General features: G+C 38.4%; 1 protein-coding gene across 1 annotated transcript; it reads right to left on the bottom strand.

Annotated features, from left to right (window-relative positions):
* Nucleotides 1-4,072: 4,072 nt before the first annotated feature.
* On the bottom strand, nt 4,073-16,877 carry LOC125657612 (ribonuclease P protein subunit p38-like). Its single transcript, XM_048888305.2, has 5 exons — nt 16,718-16,877; nt 13,746-13,796; nt 7,918-8,208; nt 5,169-5,388; nt 4,073-4,569 (listed from the first exon to the last, which is right to left on the bottom strand). The coding sequence occupies exons 1-5, from the start codon at nt 16,837-16,839 to the stop codon at nt 4,078-4,080; spliced, it is 1,176 nt and encodes a 391-aa protein (XP_048744262.2). The 5' UTR covers nt 16,840-16,877; the 3' UTR covers nt 4,073-4,077.
* Nucleotides 16,878-16,889: the final 12 nt, after the last annotated feature.

Raw genomic sequence — 16,889 nt, 5'->3', positions numbered from 1 at the left:
CAATAATCGACTTGACACGCGCATCAATTGAACTAATTATTGCGCACATTAAATCAATCATAGCGCACAATTATTTGAGATTGGTGCACGTATGAAATCCACTATTGCGAAATCTCACTAATCAATTGATGCGCGCAATGATTTAATTTATCAATTGATGATATCTTCAAATGATTTAAGATACATATGTATCTCCAATACGCCAGTTTCGAGATACGAACTCTTCTGTATAGGAGGTGCATTTAGTGGAACTTTGAATGTCTAAGTGGGACAGAGTGGATATACAGCCAACGAGGAAGACGATGAATGTATTAAAAGCGGCTTTTCTTTAAATATGTAAATGTGGGAAATACTAAATACTATCGAAAGAAATGTTTTACCGAAGTGGAAACGTACAAACAATGTCATTTGCAAGAAATATCTTGGATATGGTACTTATGACCAGCGAAATAACGTGATAGGATAAGAATTCTATGCATTTAATTACTCCCTAAATACTTATTACTTACTTAGTTTGTGTATCAGTCGAATTCGGGTTATCAAACAGCGTATGAGAAACTTACTGAGTACATTCACTTACACAGTGATGCATATCTGTCCCACTCCCGCGTGTAAACAAATTCTTTCGCACCTTACTATGTACGAGAGTTCTCCAAATGGAAATAACTCGGACGTATCTCGAAACCGGCGTATTATTTGAATTTATGTTAATTTGGCGCTCCGTAGTCCATCATTCCATCCACATAAAAGTATTTCATAATGACGTGTGAATTGGGACCTTATATTTTCAGATGACTAAACATCATGTCCAGGCCACATAGGTCTATTTATTGTAGAAAACCTCTCCACTCGCATATTCATGACATTTTGGCGTATCAAACCATTATGTCTCAAAGTCAATTAGGGCAGAATCAGGGGCGTCGAGACTAGAGTGTTAAATTTCTGTTCTTTTCAACATTGATTTTAAGAATGATGATGTATTTATTACCATGACCTTCACCTAGTCATTATAACACGTCAAGGTTACAGAAATTCAAAGTTTTGTCCGAACATTTTTTTTTCATAGTGTACAACTAAAGAACTTTAGCACCGAAATATGATGGCTGTCCAGAAAGTTCGAAGACACACGCTATTTTTTGTTTAAAATAACGACTGTGGTAATTGTGTGACATAACATTTTGATATAGGCCATGATAATATACAAATACGAGGACAATGCACAATACTTTGTGTTTTAGCATAAATACTTTGTACAGTTGTTTATACAAGTCACACGGCCCAGCCCGACGTCCAGTTCAGATTAACTATAACGTTGCGATAATTTCCTATTCCTAGTCCAACATCACACTTCAGGTATCTCCTTAAATCAAACACATTAGAATACCATTCACTGTCCTGGTGAGGTATTGGAAACCGAAGATTTGTTAACATCACAGACGCGACTTCCCTCATGTTAGACGTGTGGGCTTCCATAATAATGTTTAACATTTTCATTACATTTAGTGGTCTTAAACTTCTTACAGCATCTCCGAAATAGAACAATACATCGGAAAATCGTCTATGTAATCAACGACCTGGGTATATTCAGTTACGGTTTTGTCTCTATCGAAGTTTCCCCCCAGGACAAAACAGAACATTCTATTATTGTAACACTCTTCCGTTCGGATTGCTGACGTCATATTTTCGGGTGTTTTCAGAGATCTATATTTCTTGCGGTGTTTTCTAGATACCCCCTTTAATCGTCAAATAAACATCAGAAAATAACATTAGTTAATTTTACCACATCAAAATTAAATTATATTTAGCTTTGACCTGTTTTTATTACAACTATTAACTATTTGAAATCATTTGCCCTCCGCAATTTTTAAGGACCGCAATTTCCCAATTTCTTTTGGATTTGGAATTTCAGAACAACTATTTTGGTATACATTGTGCAGATCTAGACCCATTTAAAATGTTTTCACAGAAACGCGTTAGACAGCCCTAGTATATTGCATTTAAAAAAAGAAGAAGACCTAAGTTGAATGTCACTTGTTAGTGAGTGAGGAGGGTTTTAGTCATACAATGTGTCCTGTCTTTGAGAGAGAAGGGGGTCTAATTCTTCAAGGGACAACTCTACTTTATCTCGTAATGATTTATATCTTGTTTGAAGAAATATGAGAGAGAGAGAGAGAGAGAGAGAGAGAGAGAGAGAGTCAGTCCCACTCTCCTCATTCTGCACATACACTACAGAATTAATGACAGTCACCCAGAATCCAAAAGCCTGGGTATCACACAATGCTCCAAAAACCCAAGTTTGAAGTGTGAGTACCACATAGAGATCTAAAAGCCCGGGTATGAGTTGTGGGTACCACATAGAGGTCCAAAAGCCGGGGTATGAGTTGTGGGTACCACATAGAGGTCCAATAACCGGGTATTGAGTTGTGGGTACCACATAAAGATCTACAAGCCTGGGTATGAGTTGTGGGTACCACATATAGGTCCAAAAGCCCGGGTATGAGTTGTGGGTATCACATAGAGATCTAAAAGTCCAGGTTTGATTTGTGGGTACCACACTGAATTCCAGGAAACAGGTACACAAGAGGCCCACAGACCTTAACGGTTACCCGAGTACCATAGCCTATACAGATCTGTCTGGGAGTCTCTTATTTACATTTAAGCCACATTCTTTTGTACACAGCTTTATCATGCATCCAATTCCTATTCAATTACAATAGAAGGAAAGTTGAAGTTTGAAGCATTTATACAGCCCTTATTCAAATGTCCCCAATTGACCAAATGCCCCCCCCCCCCCCCCCCCCCCCCAAGTTTCATCTGACCAGACCATCAAGGCCATGGATATTGTCATAATCATTATGCACAAAAATTATTGTCACAATACATAATATCAAGTAGATTTCGGTTGCAGAAACATTCTTGTTCTTTAGCCATATTGGCCTCACCCTAAGTTTGAACCCCTGACCTAACCAGGGGTAATGCATTTTATAATACATACATGTAGATTAAAGCTTCATGGACATCATAAACATGCATTCAGTTTATCTTTCACTACTGGAAGTAAAGAAAAGGATTTTTTAAAGTAAATAAGTCCATTTTATATGGCCACATTGGCCCCACTTTAGGGCCTAAACCTTTATTTCAGGTGCAAACTTAGGTAGAGGGCCTCATGAACATTATAACTATGCATTTATTTTTTTTCTCATACATATGTGGAAGGAGAGAAGATTTTATAAGATTAAAAACATCTCACTATATGGCCATATTGGCCCCACCCTTTGACATGAATCCCTGATCCAGAGGTCATGAATTTCACAATTTAGGTTGAGAGCTTCATGGATATCATAACTATGCATTTAGTTTTTCTCAAACATGTCTGAGAGTAAAGAAGACTTTCCAAGATTCAATACATTTTCACTATAGAGCCATCTTGGCCCCACCCTAGGGCCTAAACCCCTATACAAGGGACCATGATTTTCACAATTTAGGTAGAAATCTTCGTAATCATGCATTTGGTTTTTCTCACACATGTGCGAATAAAAGAAAAGATTTTTGAGGCATTATTTGCAGTTTTGGCCCCACCCATAAAGCCCCAGGGGAGCCAAGATCATAAATTTCACATTTCATATTCCTCTTTTCCTAAAGAAGCTTCAAACCAAAATGGTAACAATTGGCCTTGTAGTTTTCAAGAAGATCGATGTTAAAAATGTTAAATTGTTAACGGATGACGCACAGCGATGGATGAAGACCAATGGCAATAGGTTACCCGAGTGACTCAAGTGATCTAAACATAGTTAGTTACATTTAACTGACAGTTAATGTCAAATTAATGCTAAGTATATTTAAAGTGTTAAACAATGGCAAGTTAACTTTTAGTAAAATATAATGAACCTTTGTGCAACTCTGTCAAATAAGGAATTAATTGAGAAGTGGCTAGTTTCATTGGATAGGGGTTGATGTTTCTGCCCTGAAATATGAACTAATCACTTTGCACTTTTTGTGTTTTTAAGCTGACAATTACCAATAGCATAGAAGGATATCATCAACAGAGAAAGAACTTCAAAGTACACATGTATATGGTTAAACCTTTCTTTTATTTTTCTTCCTTTTCGATCTTTTAACTTTCTTTTCATTTCCAAACACAGGTAGATACTCTGTTGTCTGATATTTCCTAAATTTAGCCTGCTCCACACTTTCCCATTCACTTTTCCTCTTTCGACCGAAATCTGGAATTGTATCCACTGTGGCCTCTTCTTTTGAGAATGGAATGAAATCTGTCCCAATGTTCCTCCCACCAGAAGCAGTGTTCTTATAAACATAAAACTGAGAATAGTCTGTTGTATTTTGTTGTGTACTCAGTGAGTCTATCTTTTGGGAATCCACTTCATTTGCTGTTGTTTTTGTGTCAGCCAATGAGATTTCTTCTTCTTTATCATCTTTTGTATTGAAGTCTGTGATTGGTTCCTTTTTAATGGACTCACTCTCTATCCATGGCAGACTTTGTACAGGAATTAGATCAGAAATTAAGTCCACAGCTTCATCCAGTCCTGAGGACTCGACAGTCTGGGATTTCTAAATTTAATAATACACGTCGTTGACATATGGAAATAGAAACGACTGAGGCTCTTAGTTTTAGGAATAATGTCCCCCCCCCCCCACCCCATAGAAAGGGGAGGGGGAATTTAATTTAATTGAATTTACTAATCAATACAGTACAACACGGTTACAGTAAATAAACTTATTTAATGAATTCACGTTTACAGCGAAGTAAGATCTATTCCCCGTAAATTCAATTTATTAGATAAAATGAATTATGTTTGTAGTGAATCGAAATTGCTCATCCCCAGGACTTTGCTAAAAGTGTGTTTTACTGTACAACTATAGCCAGTGAAGTCTGTAAGTCTGAATATATACAAAACAAGGTCCCTGAAGGAAAACCGTTAAATGAAACATTCATAAATTGGGCCTCATTTTTAGAAAGAATGGTAATAATTAGTAGATAATTAATAAATCTAATATTCACGCCCCAGAGATGACACTCAATTGAAATTTCTGGTCCACGCAATGTCATATCATAATCATACACATATATAACATAAAACTATGTCAATGCCTCATGCTTACTAATTTCCTTGACTACGACTGGCACACTACAATGAGGAACAGATTACCTTGATTCCTAATGCCATAAGTGATGAAATCTTCAACAAAGGACACAGTGTAGTACTTAGTTTTGAAATGGAAGCAGCTGGGCAGTTCCTACTGGCAGCTAGACCAATCAAATGTTGTGTAAGCATCTCAGGTTTACATGACTGACAAGTGAGAACCAATCGCATCTGATCTCTCTCCAAGCCTTTAATAACTTCATTTATTCCCAAACAAAGTCTTGCCCTACAAATAATTTAGATAAATAAAGTAATATTAACACCCTAATATTTTGACTACTTGTATGTGGTCCTCATTGTCATTCCAGTTTTTAGCCGAGTTGCAACAAAATTGAACTCAGCTATTGGTTTGGTGATGCGGGCGGGTGGGCGGGCGTTTGGGCGTCAACAATTGGTTTCCGGATGATAACTCGAAAAGTTTACAATCTAATCAAATGAAACTTTAATATACTGTTGGGTACCAGGTAAGGAAGACCCCTATTTATTTTGGAGAAAAAAGGTCAAAGGTCGAGGTCACAGTGACCGAAAATAGATTTAAAATTCCAAAAAAATTTGGTTTCCGGAGGATAACTCAATTTTTTTTAATTTGAATCACATGAAACTTGGATATATTGTTGGATACCAGCACAGCAAGGCCCCTATTGATTTTGGAGAAAAAAGATCAAAAGTCAAGGTCACAGTGACCGAAAATAGATTGAAAACTTCAGACAAATATGGTTTCTGGACAGTAACTCGAAAAGTTTAAAACTGAAATTAGTTCTTCACAATTATAAATATGCCACATCATTCCTGACTTTACAATGTATCCCATGCAACTTGGCTCATGCACCGCTGGGTGCATATATTAATAATTTTTTTTACAACATGATTCCCCAGAGCAGGGTAAGACTGGGATTTGATAATGCACTATTCGGGTGAGTGATGTGACCTACAGGCTTTTTGTTGTAATATGAAGTGATATTCTACAGTTTTTTGTAACTTTCACATCCTGCTTATTTTTCTTGCACACAAACATGTCTGCTATGAAATTTACAAATCAAAAATATTTTCTAAAATTCTGAGACATCAAACAGACAATACTGTATGTGTATGTATATATACAATAAATATCCGATATCTATCTTTATTCTCATTCAGCTTTAATTTTTGTCATTTTCACTGCTGACCAAAATTTGTGATATTGAAACTGCAGTGAAAAATAATCTTGCTATTAGCCATTACATTTATTGGTAAATAGAATGGACAAATAAAATTATGAAAATTTAACAAAGAATAAAAATGAATTGTCACAAGACTAAAGGAGTGAATTTTAAGTTATATAGAGAATGAGGTGGGATGCTTGCAGATTCTGTGAAAGATCACACATGAAACAAGAGGCCCATGGGCCACATTGCTCACCTGAGTCACCTTGGCTCATATTTAAAGATTTTTCCTATATATTCATATGTAAAACTTTAATCCCCTATTGTGGCCCCAATCTACTCCTGGGGGCCATGATTTTTTTCAAAATTGAATCTGGACTATGTCATGTAAATTTCCACTTTCCTGGCCCAGTAGTTTTTGTGAAGTAAAATTACTAAAACAAATCTAAATCTAAAAACATGATATGCATGAATAAAGTTCCACGCCATACAATCAAATGATATAAAGTTGAAATAAATATACAATTATACACTTGAAAATGTCATGTTAAAATGATGGTAAAGAAACCATAAAGATTTAACCACCTATAATATGTTTTTGAGAAGATTTTTCATATATATTTGTATGTAAAACTTTGATCCCCTATTGTGGCCCCATCCTATCCTCGGGGGCCATGATTTTAACAAACTTCAATCTGCACTATGTTAGGAAGCTTTCATGTAAATTTCCACTTTCTTGGTCCAGTAGTTTTTGAGAAGAAGATTTTTAAAGATTTTCCCTATATATTTCAATGTAAAACTTTGATCTTTGATTTTTTAAAAAGATTTTATTACTTATGTAAAAGTTTGATCCCCTATTGTGGCCCCATCCTAACCCCAGGGGTCATGAGTTTCACAAACTTGAATCTGCACTATGTTAGAAAGCTTTCATGTAAATCTCAGCTTTTCTGGCTCAGTGGTTCTTGAGAAGAAGATTTTTAAATATTTTCTCTATATATTTCAATGTAAAACTTTGATCTCCTAGTCTCGCCTCATCCTACCCTCGGGGGCCATGATTTGAACAAACTTGAATCTGCACTATGTCAGGAAGCTTTCATTTAAATTTCCACTTTCCCGGCACAGTAGTTTTTGAGAAGATCTTTAAAGATTTTCCCTATATATTTGTATGTAAAACTTTGATACCCTATTGTGGCCCCATCCAATCCCTGGGGGCCATGATTTGATCAAACTTGAATCTGCACTATGTCAGGAAGCTTTCATGTAAATTTCAGCTTTTCTAGTCCAGTGGTTCTTGAGAAGAAGATTTTTAAATGACCCCACCCTATTTTTGCATTTTTGTGATTATCTCCCCTTTGAAGGGGACATGGCCCTTCATTTGAAGAGACTTGAAAGCCCTTCACCCAAGGATGCTTTTAGTCAAGTTTGGTTATAATTGGCCCAATGGTTCTGGAGAATAAGTAAAAAATGTAAAAAGTTTACAGACGGACAGACGGCGGACAACAGGCGATTAGAAAAGCTCACTTGAGCTTTCAGCTCAGGTGAGCTAAAAAAGTGTGTACACAGTGCTGATCAAAAGACAGACACCAATAGTGATTTTCCTAACAGATTCATACCTGTCAGTCTTTGTTTTACTCTGACCATCTCCCTGTCCATTTGTCTGGACATCAGATGGTGGTTCTGTATTCTGAGTCTGATCATTGCTGGCAGGGTGCACTACATTGTTATCAGTTTCCTCAGCGTCTTTCCCGTCCTTTCTTTCATCGGACACGCCCCCCTCTGTGACCTGACCATCTTTTGAAATATCCGTGACAGCGTTCCGTCGTTGACGTTCTTTTTTCAGTATTCTTTGTTGCTTTAATTGTTTACTTCTCGCTTCCCTCTCTTCTGCTATTGGTGTTATTACTCTAAAATACCCATACAATTTTTTACACCTCAAATTAACACAAAAATATCAAAAACATATGATATATATTTGTCAAATACACAGCCAATTGAACATTAATCTAACATTAGAATAACTTTCATTTAATGCTAAATTATTGTTAAGCTTAATTGGCTGTACAACTTGAACATAGTCCTGACCTCCCAATTCCATCACTTCCTAAACCCTCCTTCTAGATCAGCCTGTACAGGTATTTAAATGATACTGCCATTGTAAGTTATGTAAATATCTTTATATGTGTTTAAAAGTTAGACCAGAAATTTGATACATCATTAGGAGAATATCCTCACTATACTCACAGTAAATCATTCATCACACTATAGAGCTTATATAGCATTACCTACGCCTTCATCATTCAATAGAAAATTGTACTAATGTTACAATTCTGCATAGTCTTCCTTGTTATGTCATACTTTATGTCAATCATATTATTGTACAAATCATTTTATGTGTATACATTAATCTATGAACTGCATGGTTCTTGGTAATAAACAATACAATTACATAAGCCAATTTCCAATACTTACATGTCTTATCACAGGTGTGAATTAGTGCTTCTAATATCAAGCTTTGTGTAAAGTATGATACAGTATAATTTGTCCAAACCGAACTCTGAGTACTCCGGCGCTCTGTCAATTCCGGCCATAAAATATAGTCCCTAACATTTCTTTAACAAATCCTTTATTGATAATTCCCTGTACTCCGGATACTGCGTATTCTGTATATCGGCCGGCTCACACAGTCCCAACTGCTATCAATTAACTTTTAATTATCCTGTGTAAACCGGCCCCCGATGATACACCACCCTAATTGTTGCGGTCAATTGTATTCGGTGTACACAAGGTCCCAACTGCTCGTAATTAGCTCTAATTATCGCATTTAAACCAGCCACCCCACGATGACCAAACTGTCGGTATTCGGTCGATCACACGCGGTGTACACAAAGGGTGTCTCAAGGGAAGCCACAGGTAAGTAAAAGAGTGCAACTGGCGATGAGTCGCGATCAGTTTAAAATAAAACCTTATTTTTAGGGGGTGCAATTTTCAATTATGACAGCACCACGCACGAGGTAATGGCGCCCTCCCCCTAACGACAGATGCGAGAACTGACATTAAAAGACAAAGTTCAATTAATCGATGAATTCGATACATTCTTGGAATGAAACAAAATCGGCAACAATCCCGTTGTGTTTTCCAAAAGCAGGGTTTCCCCTCGTGGACTTCTCGGAGCTCTACGGCGAGTCAGACAGTGATGATATGCAATTAGTTAGCACAACTCGCCATGTCCGGTCGATCACTTGGCATTGTAGTAGTTTCCATTTCACAAATTGAGACAGTTGAAAGCGATACATTTACAATGAAAGCTGGGAAAGACAAATTTTAAACGAACACAACACAAACTTGACGAACGTACATAATGTAGCACTTGATAACGGCGATGATGTAGACGAAATTGACAATTTACCAACAGAAAATTGCGTGAATAATTCCCAGATTTTAAACTGTTTAATAAAAATTGAAACTTTTTCAAATGAGCATGACAATAAAACACTGACATTTATATTTTTACATTTTGAATTCTTTTGTGATATATTAAAACGTTTGCAATCATTACACACGTATGCATAGATAGTGAATACAAGGGAAGCAACTCTCATTCTTGTCAACATTCTGCACTCCGGACTCTGTGCAAACCGGCCAATTTCTTTGGAACCACACATAGCCGGTTTAGACAGATTATACTGTACATGTAATATCCAATTATAAATAGTTTCACGTTAATCATAAATTAATTAACCTCACCACACCAATCACAAGTCCACAAACACCAAGACAAAAACAAACTACTCGGATGGTAAGGAACCAATGGACAATGGCTCCCTCCCCCTCCCTCTCTCACGGTATTAAAGGAACAAATGGACAATGGTGCCCTCTCTCCCTCTCTCACAGTAAACTACCTAATAAAGCTTATCTATAAATTTCATCTTTTCTGGCCCAGTGGTTCTTGAGAAGAAGATTTTTTAATGACCCTACCCTATTTTTACCTTTTCTTGATTATCTCCCCTTGGAAGATGGCCTGGCCCTTTATTTTAACAATTTAAAATTCCCTTTACCTAAGGTTACTTTGTGCCAACTTTGGTTGAAATTGGCCCAGTAGTTTTTGAGAAGAAGTAAAAAATGTTAAAAGTTTACAGACAGACAGATGGACGGACGCCGGAATACGGGTGATCAGAAAAGCTCACTTGAGCTTTTAGCTCAGGTGAGCTAAAAACGTGTCGGACTAGTGAACTCTCTATAGCACTAGTCCGTACGGACTAGTGAAAATCTGGAAATCAATCTTGAAATGGTATTATTTTTAGCAAGATTTGTCTGAGCCTCTTAGATGTTTGAACTTTGGTTGATTACCTGCATGGTCAAGTGTTTGCATGACTATGACAGCCTGATCTTCCAAACACATGGAGTGCGTTCGAGAACGCCGTTCTTTGAACGTGCACAAATTGTCAAATTCCTGCCGATTTCGAACGCCGAGTACACATTACGATAACGTGTTTTAGGTGCAAGAATAGTGTGGTCTGAGAACATGCACGTTTGTTCACACATGTTCTCGTCATTCGCGACTCTAACACAGTAGTTCATAACTGACTTGGTCAATCGAGTGAAATTTATTGACTTTATTGATAAAATTTCGAACTCCTGTGACTCTAAGATCTGAGCACCAAAATAACAGAAACGTCGATCTCGAACGCACTTATGGACATTTATAAAAGGATTAACTCCGAGGTTAATATTGTATGCTTCTGAAGATCTTGAATGCGAAATAAAATATGGTGGTCTCTTTTTTGGTAAGGAACCAATGGACAATGATGCCCTTCCCCCCTCTCTCTCACGGTAAGGAACCAAAGGACAATGGCGCCCCCCTCTCTCTCACAGTAAGGAACCAATGGACAATGGTGCCCTCCCTCTCTCATGATAAGGAACCAATGGACAATGATGCCCTTCCCCCCTCTCTCTCACGGTAAGGAACCAAAGGACAATGGTGCCCCCCTCTCTCTCTCATGATAAGGAACCAATGGACAATGGTGCCCCCCTCTCTCTCACGGTAAGGAACCAATGGACAATTCTCTCTCTCACGGTAAGAAACCAATGGACAATGGTGCCCTCTCTCTCTCAAGGTAAGGAACCAATGGACAATGGTGCCCCCCCCCCTCTCTCTCTCTCACGGTAAGAAACCAATGGACAACTCTCTCTCTCATGGTAAGAAACCAATGGACAATGGTGCCTCCCTCTCTCTCAAGGTAAGGAACCGATGGACAATGGTGCCCTCCCTCTCTCAAGGTAAGGAACCAATGGACAATGGTGCCCTCCCTCTCTCAAGGTAAGGAACCAATGGACAATGGTGCCCTCCCTCTCTCTCTCTCTCATGGTAAGAAACCAATGGACAACTCTCTCTCTCTCACGGTAAGAAACCAATGGACAATGGTGCCCCCTCTCTCTCTCACGGTAAGAAACCAATGGACAACTCTCTCTCTCACGGTAAGAAACCAATGGACAATGATGCCCTCTCTCTCTCACGGTAAGGAACCAATGGACAATGGTGCCCCCTCTCTCTCTCTCATAGTAAGGAACCCATGGACAATGGTGCCCCCCTCTCTCAAGGTAAGGAACCAATGGACAATGGTGCCCTCCCTCTCTCTCTCACGGTAAAGAACCAATGGACAATGGTGCCCTCCCTCTGTCTCTCTCTCACGGTAAGAAACCAATGGACAACTCTCTCTCTCACGGTAAGAAACCAATGGACAATGGTGCCCCCCTCTCTCTCTCTCTCGGTAAGAAACCAATGGACAACTCTCTCTCTCACGGTAAGAAACCAATGGACAATGATGCCCTCTCTCTCTCACGGTAAGGAACCAATGGACAATGGTGCCCCCCCTCTCTCTCTCATAGTAAGGAACCCATGGACAATGGTGCCCCCCTCTCTCTCTCAAGGTAAGGAACCAATGGACAATGGTGCCCTCCCTCTCTCTCTCACGGTAAAGAACCAATGGACAATGGTGTCCTCCCTCTCTCTCTCTCTCACGGTAAGAAACCAATGGACAACTCTCTCTCTCACGGTAAGAAACCAATGGACAATGGTGCCCCCCTCTCTCTCTCACGGTAAGAAACCAATGGACAACTCTCTCTCTCACGGTAAGAAACCAATGGACAATGATGCCCTCTCTCTCTCACAGTAAGGAACCCATGGACAATGGTGCCCCCCTCTCTCTCTCAAGGTAAGGAACCAATGGACAATGGTGCCCTCCCTCTCTCTCTCACGGTAAAGAACCAATGGACAATGGTGCCCTCCCTCTCTCTCTCTCAGTAAGGAACTAAATGGACAATTGTGCCCCCCTCTCTCTCTCACGGTAAGGAACCAATGGACAATAGTGCCCCCCCTCTCTCTCTCATGGTAAGGAACCAATGGACAATGGTGCCCCCCTCTCTCTCAAGGTAAAGAACCGATAGACAATGGTGCCTCCCTCTCTCTCTCTCAGTAAGGAACTAAATGGACAATGGTGCCCTCCCCCTCTCTCTCATGGTAAGGAACCAATGGACAATGGTACCCTCTACATCAAGCAGCTGACATACAGAGAAAAACAGATTAGATATTTCAGATCTACAATCCTTCATTTACAAACTTTGACACAACACACATGCATTGTGTTCAACAGATGTACAGTAACTCCACTAGCTGCAATAATGTAGCCCTATCCAATTTTTTTAAATTCTGACGTTTTCGGGATAGGGCTACAATTCCATAGGATCTCCGTAATGGTGCAAAATAATTTTATGAATAACCGATAATAAACTCTGTGTATTAGTCCCAAATGTTGTTTACACCAAAAGGAGTACCAACTTTGTGCTCGGGCATGTCTAATAAAGGTGTTTTTCATTAAATATAATGTACAGCATGCAAAATTCTTCGTCTGCTCCGCCATGCTTGTTATCGCAAGATCTCGTAGGTGGATCTAATGAAAAACCTATACATTGACAATCAGCGCGAAAATGTAGTTACTCGAGCCACTTCGACAAAGAAAGGAAAATCATATTGTTGCAGAAAGAATTTATATGGCATATGCAAATGACTTGACAATCGGAAGTTTATACTTCAGTACATCAAACATGGCGCACAAATATGAATCGAGAAATTGGAATTTATCGAAATTGTTGGAAACGGTAGAATAGTGCCTCACAAATCTTTAGTTGCAGGTTGTAAATTTATATATTGACTAAGAAACATAGAATATAATTTTATTTACGTAAAGAAAGTCAGGAAATGTTTAGAATGAGCGCAAATGTTGCGGGAGTGAATCACTCCCGCATTTGTACCATTACGGAGATCCTAAGGAGTTGTAGCCTTCTCCCTAAAAAAAAAAAAAAAAAAAAAAAAAATCAGAGAGGGCTACATTATTGCAGCTATAACTCCACTTCCGTGAACAGACAACAAGATGTGGAAACTTACTCTATCAGTATCCGTAGGATGGCCTCCTGTGTTTCCAACGGCAAGTCAGATCTGAAAGAGTCAAGGCGTTTAATTTATTCCTAAACAGAAGGATGTTAGATAATTGTAATGATGACTTTATCAATCATTTCTTTTTTCACCATACACAATCTTCAGCCAGGAATTAATATGCAAATACTTCTATTAAATATCTATTCATAGCAGGAATACCCAAAGACTTCTAGTCATGTACAATTATTTTTATCATTATCTACTGTGAAAACAGCAAAGAGACCTCTACCGAATTCCATTTGTTAACAGTAACAAAAGGCCCATGGGCCATAGCACCCACCCAAGTCAAACCTACGCAGAGCATGTCAAACACAACCAATTTAGTTTTTATATAAACATGGTCAAAATAAGTACATGGAAAGTTTAATGGATATCATGCATTTTGTTCTGACACCTTATTTGCATGATAGCACTATATTTACATTTAACTCGCATGCATTTAGCTTTATTCACCTTTACTCTGTGAACAAATTACTTTAAAAAAGCAAATCTGACATCGTCATTCAGTTTTGATCTCTGCTGCACAAGCCCTTATAGTTACGCAGAATACCTATCAATTCAGACCATTTTACCAGTGAAAATGAAATGTTGTCGGACTGACGGACATGTCCGGTAATTTGACTCTCGGTCTGGTTCACTTCGTTATATTTCCAGTCCGAATGTCCGGTGACTTTCCGGCAACGGTTTCGGAAACTACGCAGCGTTCCCCCCCCCCCCCCCTAATATAACTGGTACTGATAAACGGTACCATTACCAATGCCAAAAACTGTTGATTTTTCCCAATTTTGAGACTAGAAATTCCCAATTCACTTGCCGCTGCTATTTTCGAGTTCCAGTTCTGTTTATAAATAAAAACCATACAAAAATGGCAACATGTTCCAATGAATTAAAATGGAACAATAATGCTGTCCCCGGTAAACCTTCAAAACGAAAATCCAATGACCAGGAGGCTCAAAGTCTTTCATGTTTTAATATAAAAATAATACTATTTTTTTTCGGTCTGGTAAAATGTGATTCGGTCCGGTAATGTTCCTGTGTTTACCAGACCGAATGTCATGTAAAACATTTCAACATTTCGCGATCACTGTTTTACTATAAAACATTCTGTGTGTGGCGGATCCAAACTTATTGGCCTAAAATCATTAAAATGACTAAATTGAGTATCTGATCCTGAAAAAATGTCTAGATCCGCCGACCTCGCATGTATGTTTTGAGTGAATGAGGCATTTGTGAAGCAAGTGAATGTAAACACGGTAACACTATTCCGACTCACTAACATCGCATGTACACTAATTGCATACTATACCGCCATAATTCTAATAATGCATATTTCAGATTGTAATGTGATAATAGAGGGCGAAGCCCTCTCACGGCCCTTCGGGCCGTGAGAGCGGAGCTCTCCCTATAGGTAACACATATATACATGTTTAAAAGGAAAATATAGGAAAATAAAGAAAAATTAAACCATACCTATGGAACTTGAAAAGTTTGGTACCAATGGCGTCGATTCGAATATTAGCGCGTGGACATGTATTCCTCCATTTTGAATCTCGTCTACCCTAGTTCACGTTGTTCTGAGATGTTGCACATAAAATCCGTAAAAGCATGTGAATCTTATTTTCTTAATCATATATAATCACTCCACGATTAACGCCATGTTTTTTGCTGTGGTTCAAACGCTATGTTTGTAAATTTGCTAAATAACGACGCTGAATATGACGTCACAATGTACTGTTTGCATCAATTTGCGTTATATTTCCCGCGTTCAATATATAGGCGGATCAAATGTCCAAAATTAGGATGCTTTGATACAGCTCCGTCCGCGTGCTAACTTCGGGTTGTTTTTGTCCTGTTTTGGATATAGATACTAATGCCAAAACTTTTTTGCTTCGCCCTCAAACACGGTCACACCGTAAAACATATTAAGGAAAATATAGGAAAATAATGAAAAATTAAACCATACCTATGGAACTTGAAAAGTTTGGTACCAATGGCGTCGATTCGAATACTATCGCGTGGACATGTATTTCTCCATTTTGAATCTCGTCTACCCTAGTTCACGTCGTTCTGAGATGTTACATAAAATCCGTAAAAGCATGTAAATCTTATTTTCTTAATCATATATAATCACTCCACGATTAACGCCATGTTTTTTGTTGTGGTTCAAACGCTATGTTTGTAAATTTGCTAAATAACGACGCTGAATATGACGTCACAATGTACTGTTTACATCGATTGCGTTATATTTCCCGCGTTCAATATATAGGCGAATCAAATGTCCAAAATTAGGATGCTTTGATACAGCTCTGTCCTAGTGCTAACTTTGGGTTATTTTTGTCCTGTTTTGGATATAGGTACTAATGCCAAAACTTTTTTGCTTCGCCCTCAAACACGGTCACGCCGTAAAACATATTAGCGAGCGCTGGCTCGTACTGTGAGCTCTAATGACTAGAGCGCGGGAAATAATCCGAGCTAAATCTCAACCTCTAAGAAGAATTTTTTTTTTACGCCAATCCCAGAAGTCCCTCGTACAAAATGGCGGATGGTTCGATTCGTAAAATAATAATAAAAAAAATCTTTGAAGTATTACAAACCTTTCTTATTTGAAAGGAAAGGATGACAATCATATTCTTCCCCCTTTCTTTTTCTTTTTAAAATATTGTCTAAAGAAATGTAAACAGTCACGTCACAACTACCAGGCTACGTCACAATACACTCGTTGCATTTCCCGCTAAACTGGTTCCTACATTGGCGAGAAGAGCAAGACAGTAATCCTACGTATTGACAGTGAACCAGATCAGTTTTCCTTGTTTTCAATATAAATTTTTTGAAAATGTATTCAGATATGCTGCGCTCGCCCCAACGGTCACACCGTAATCATATTAAGACATTGACACAACTAATTCTTGAATAACAGTTACCTGGCGTTTACATACGGACTACATAAAACCATTTTCTTGGGCCTTTTCTTTTGCTGCTTAGCTCGCATTTGACTTTTTAAGGAGCCTTGGATGTCCGAGAGAGACAACGTGGGGGCCGCCATAATTGATTATCGTCGAAATCCTTCGTGCGCTTTAAAGAATCATAGTTATT

Source organism: Ostrea edulis, chromosome 9 (assembly GCF_947568905.1).
Source record: "Ostrea edulis chromosome 9, xbOstEdul1.1, whole genome shotgun sequence".
NCBI lineage: Eukaryota > Metazoa > Mollusca > Bivalvia > Ostreida > Ostreidae > Ostrea > Ostrea edulis.
Note: the sequence above shows the minus strand (reverse complement) of the source record. Positions and strands in the feature narration are given on the sequence as shown.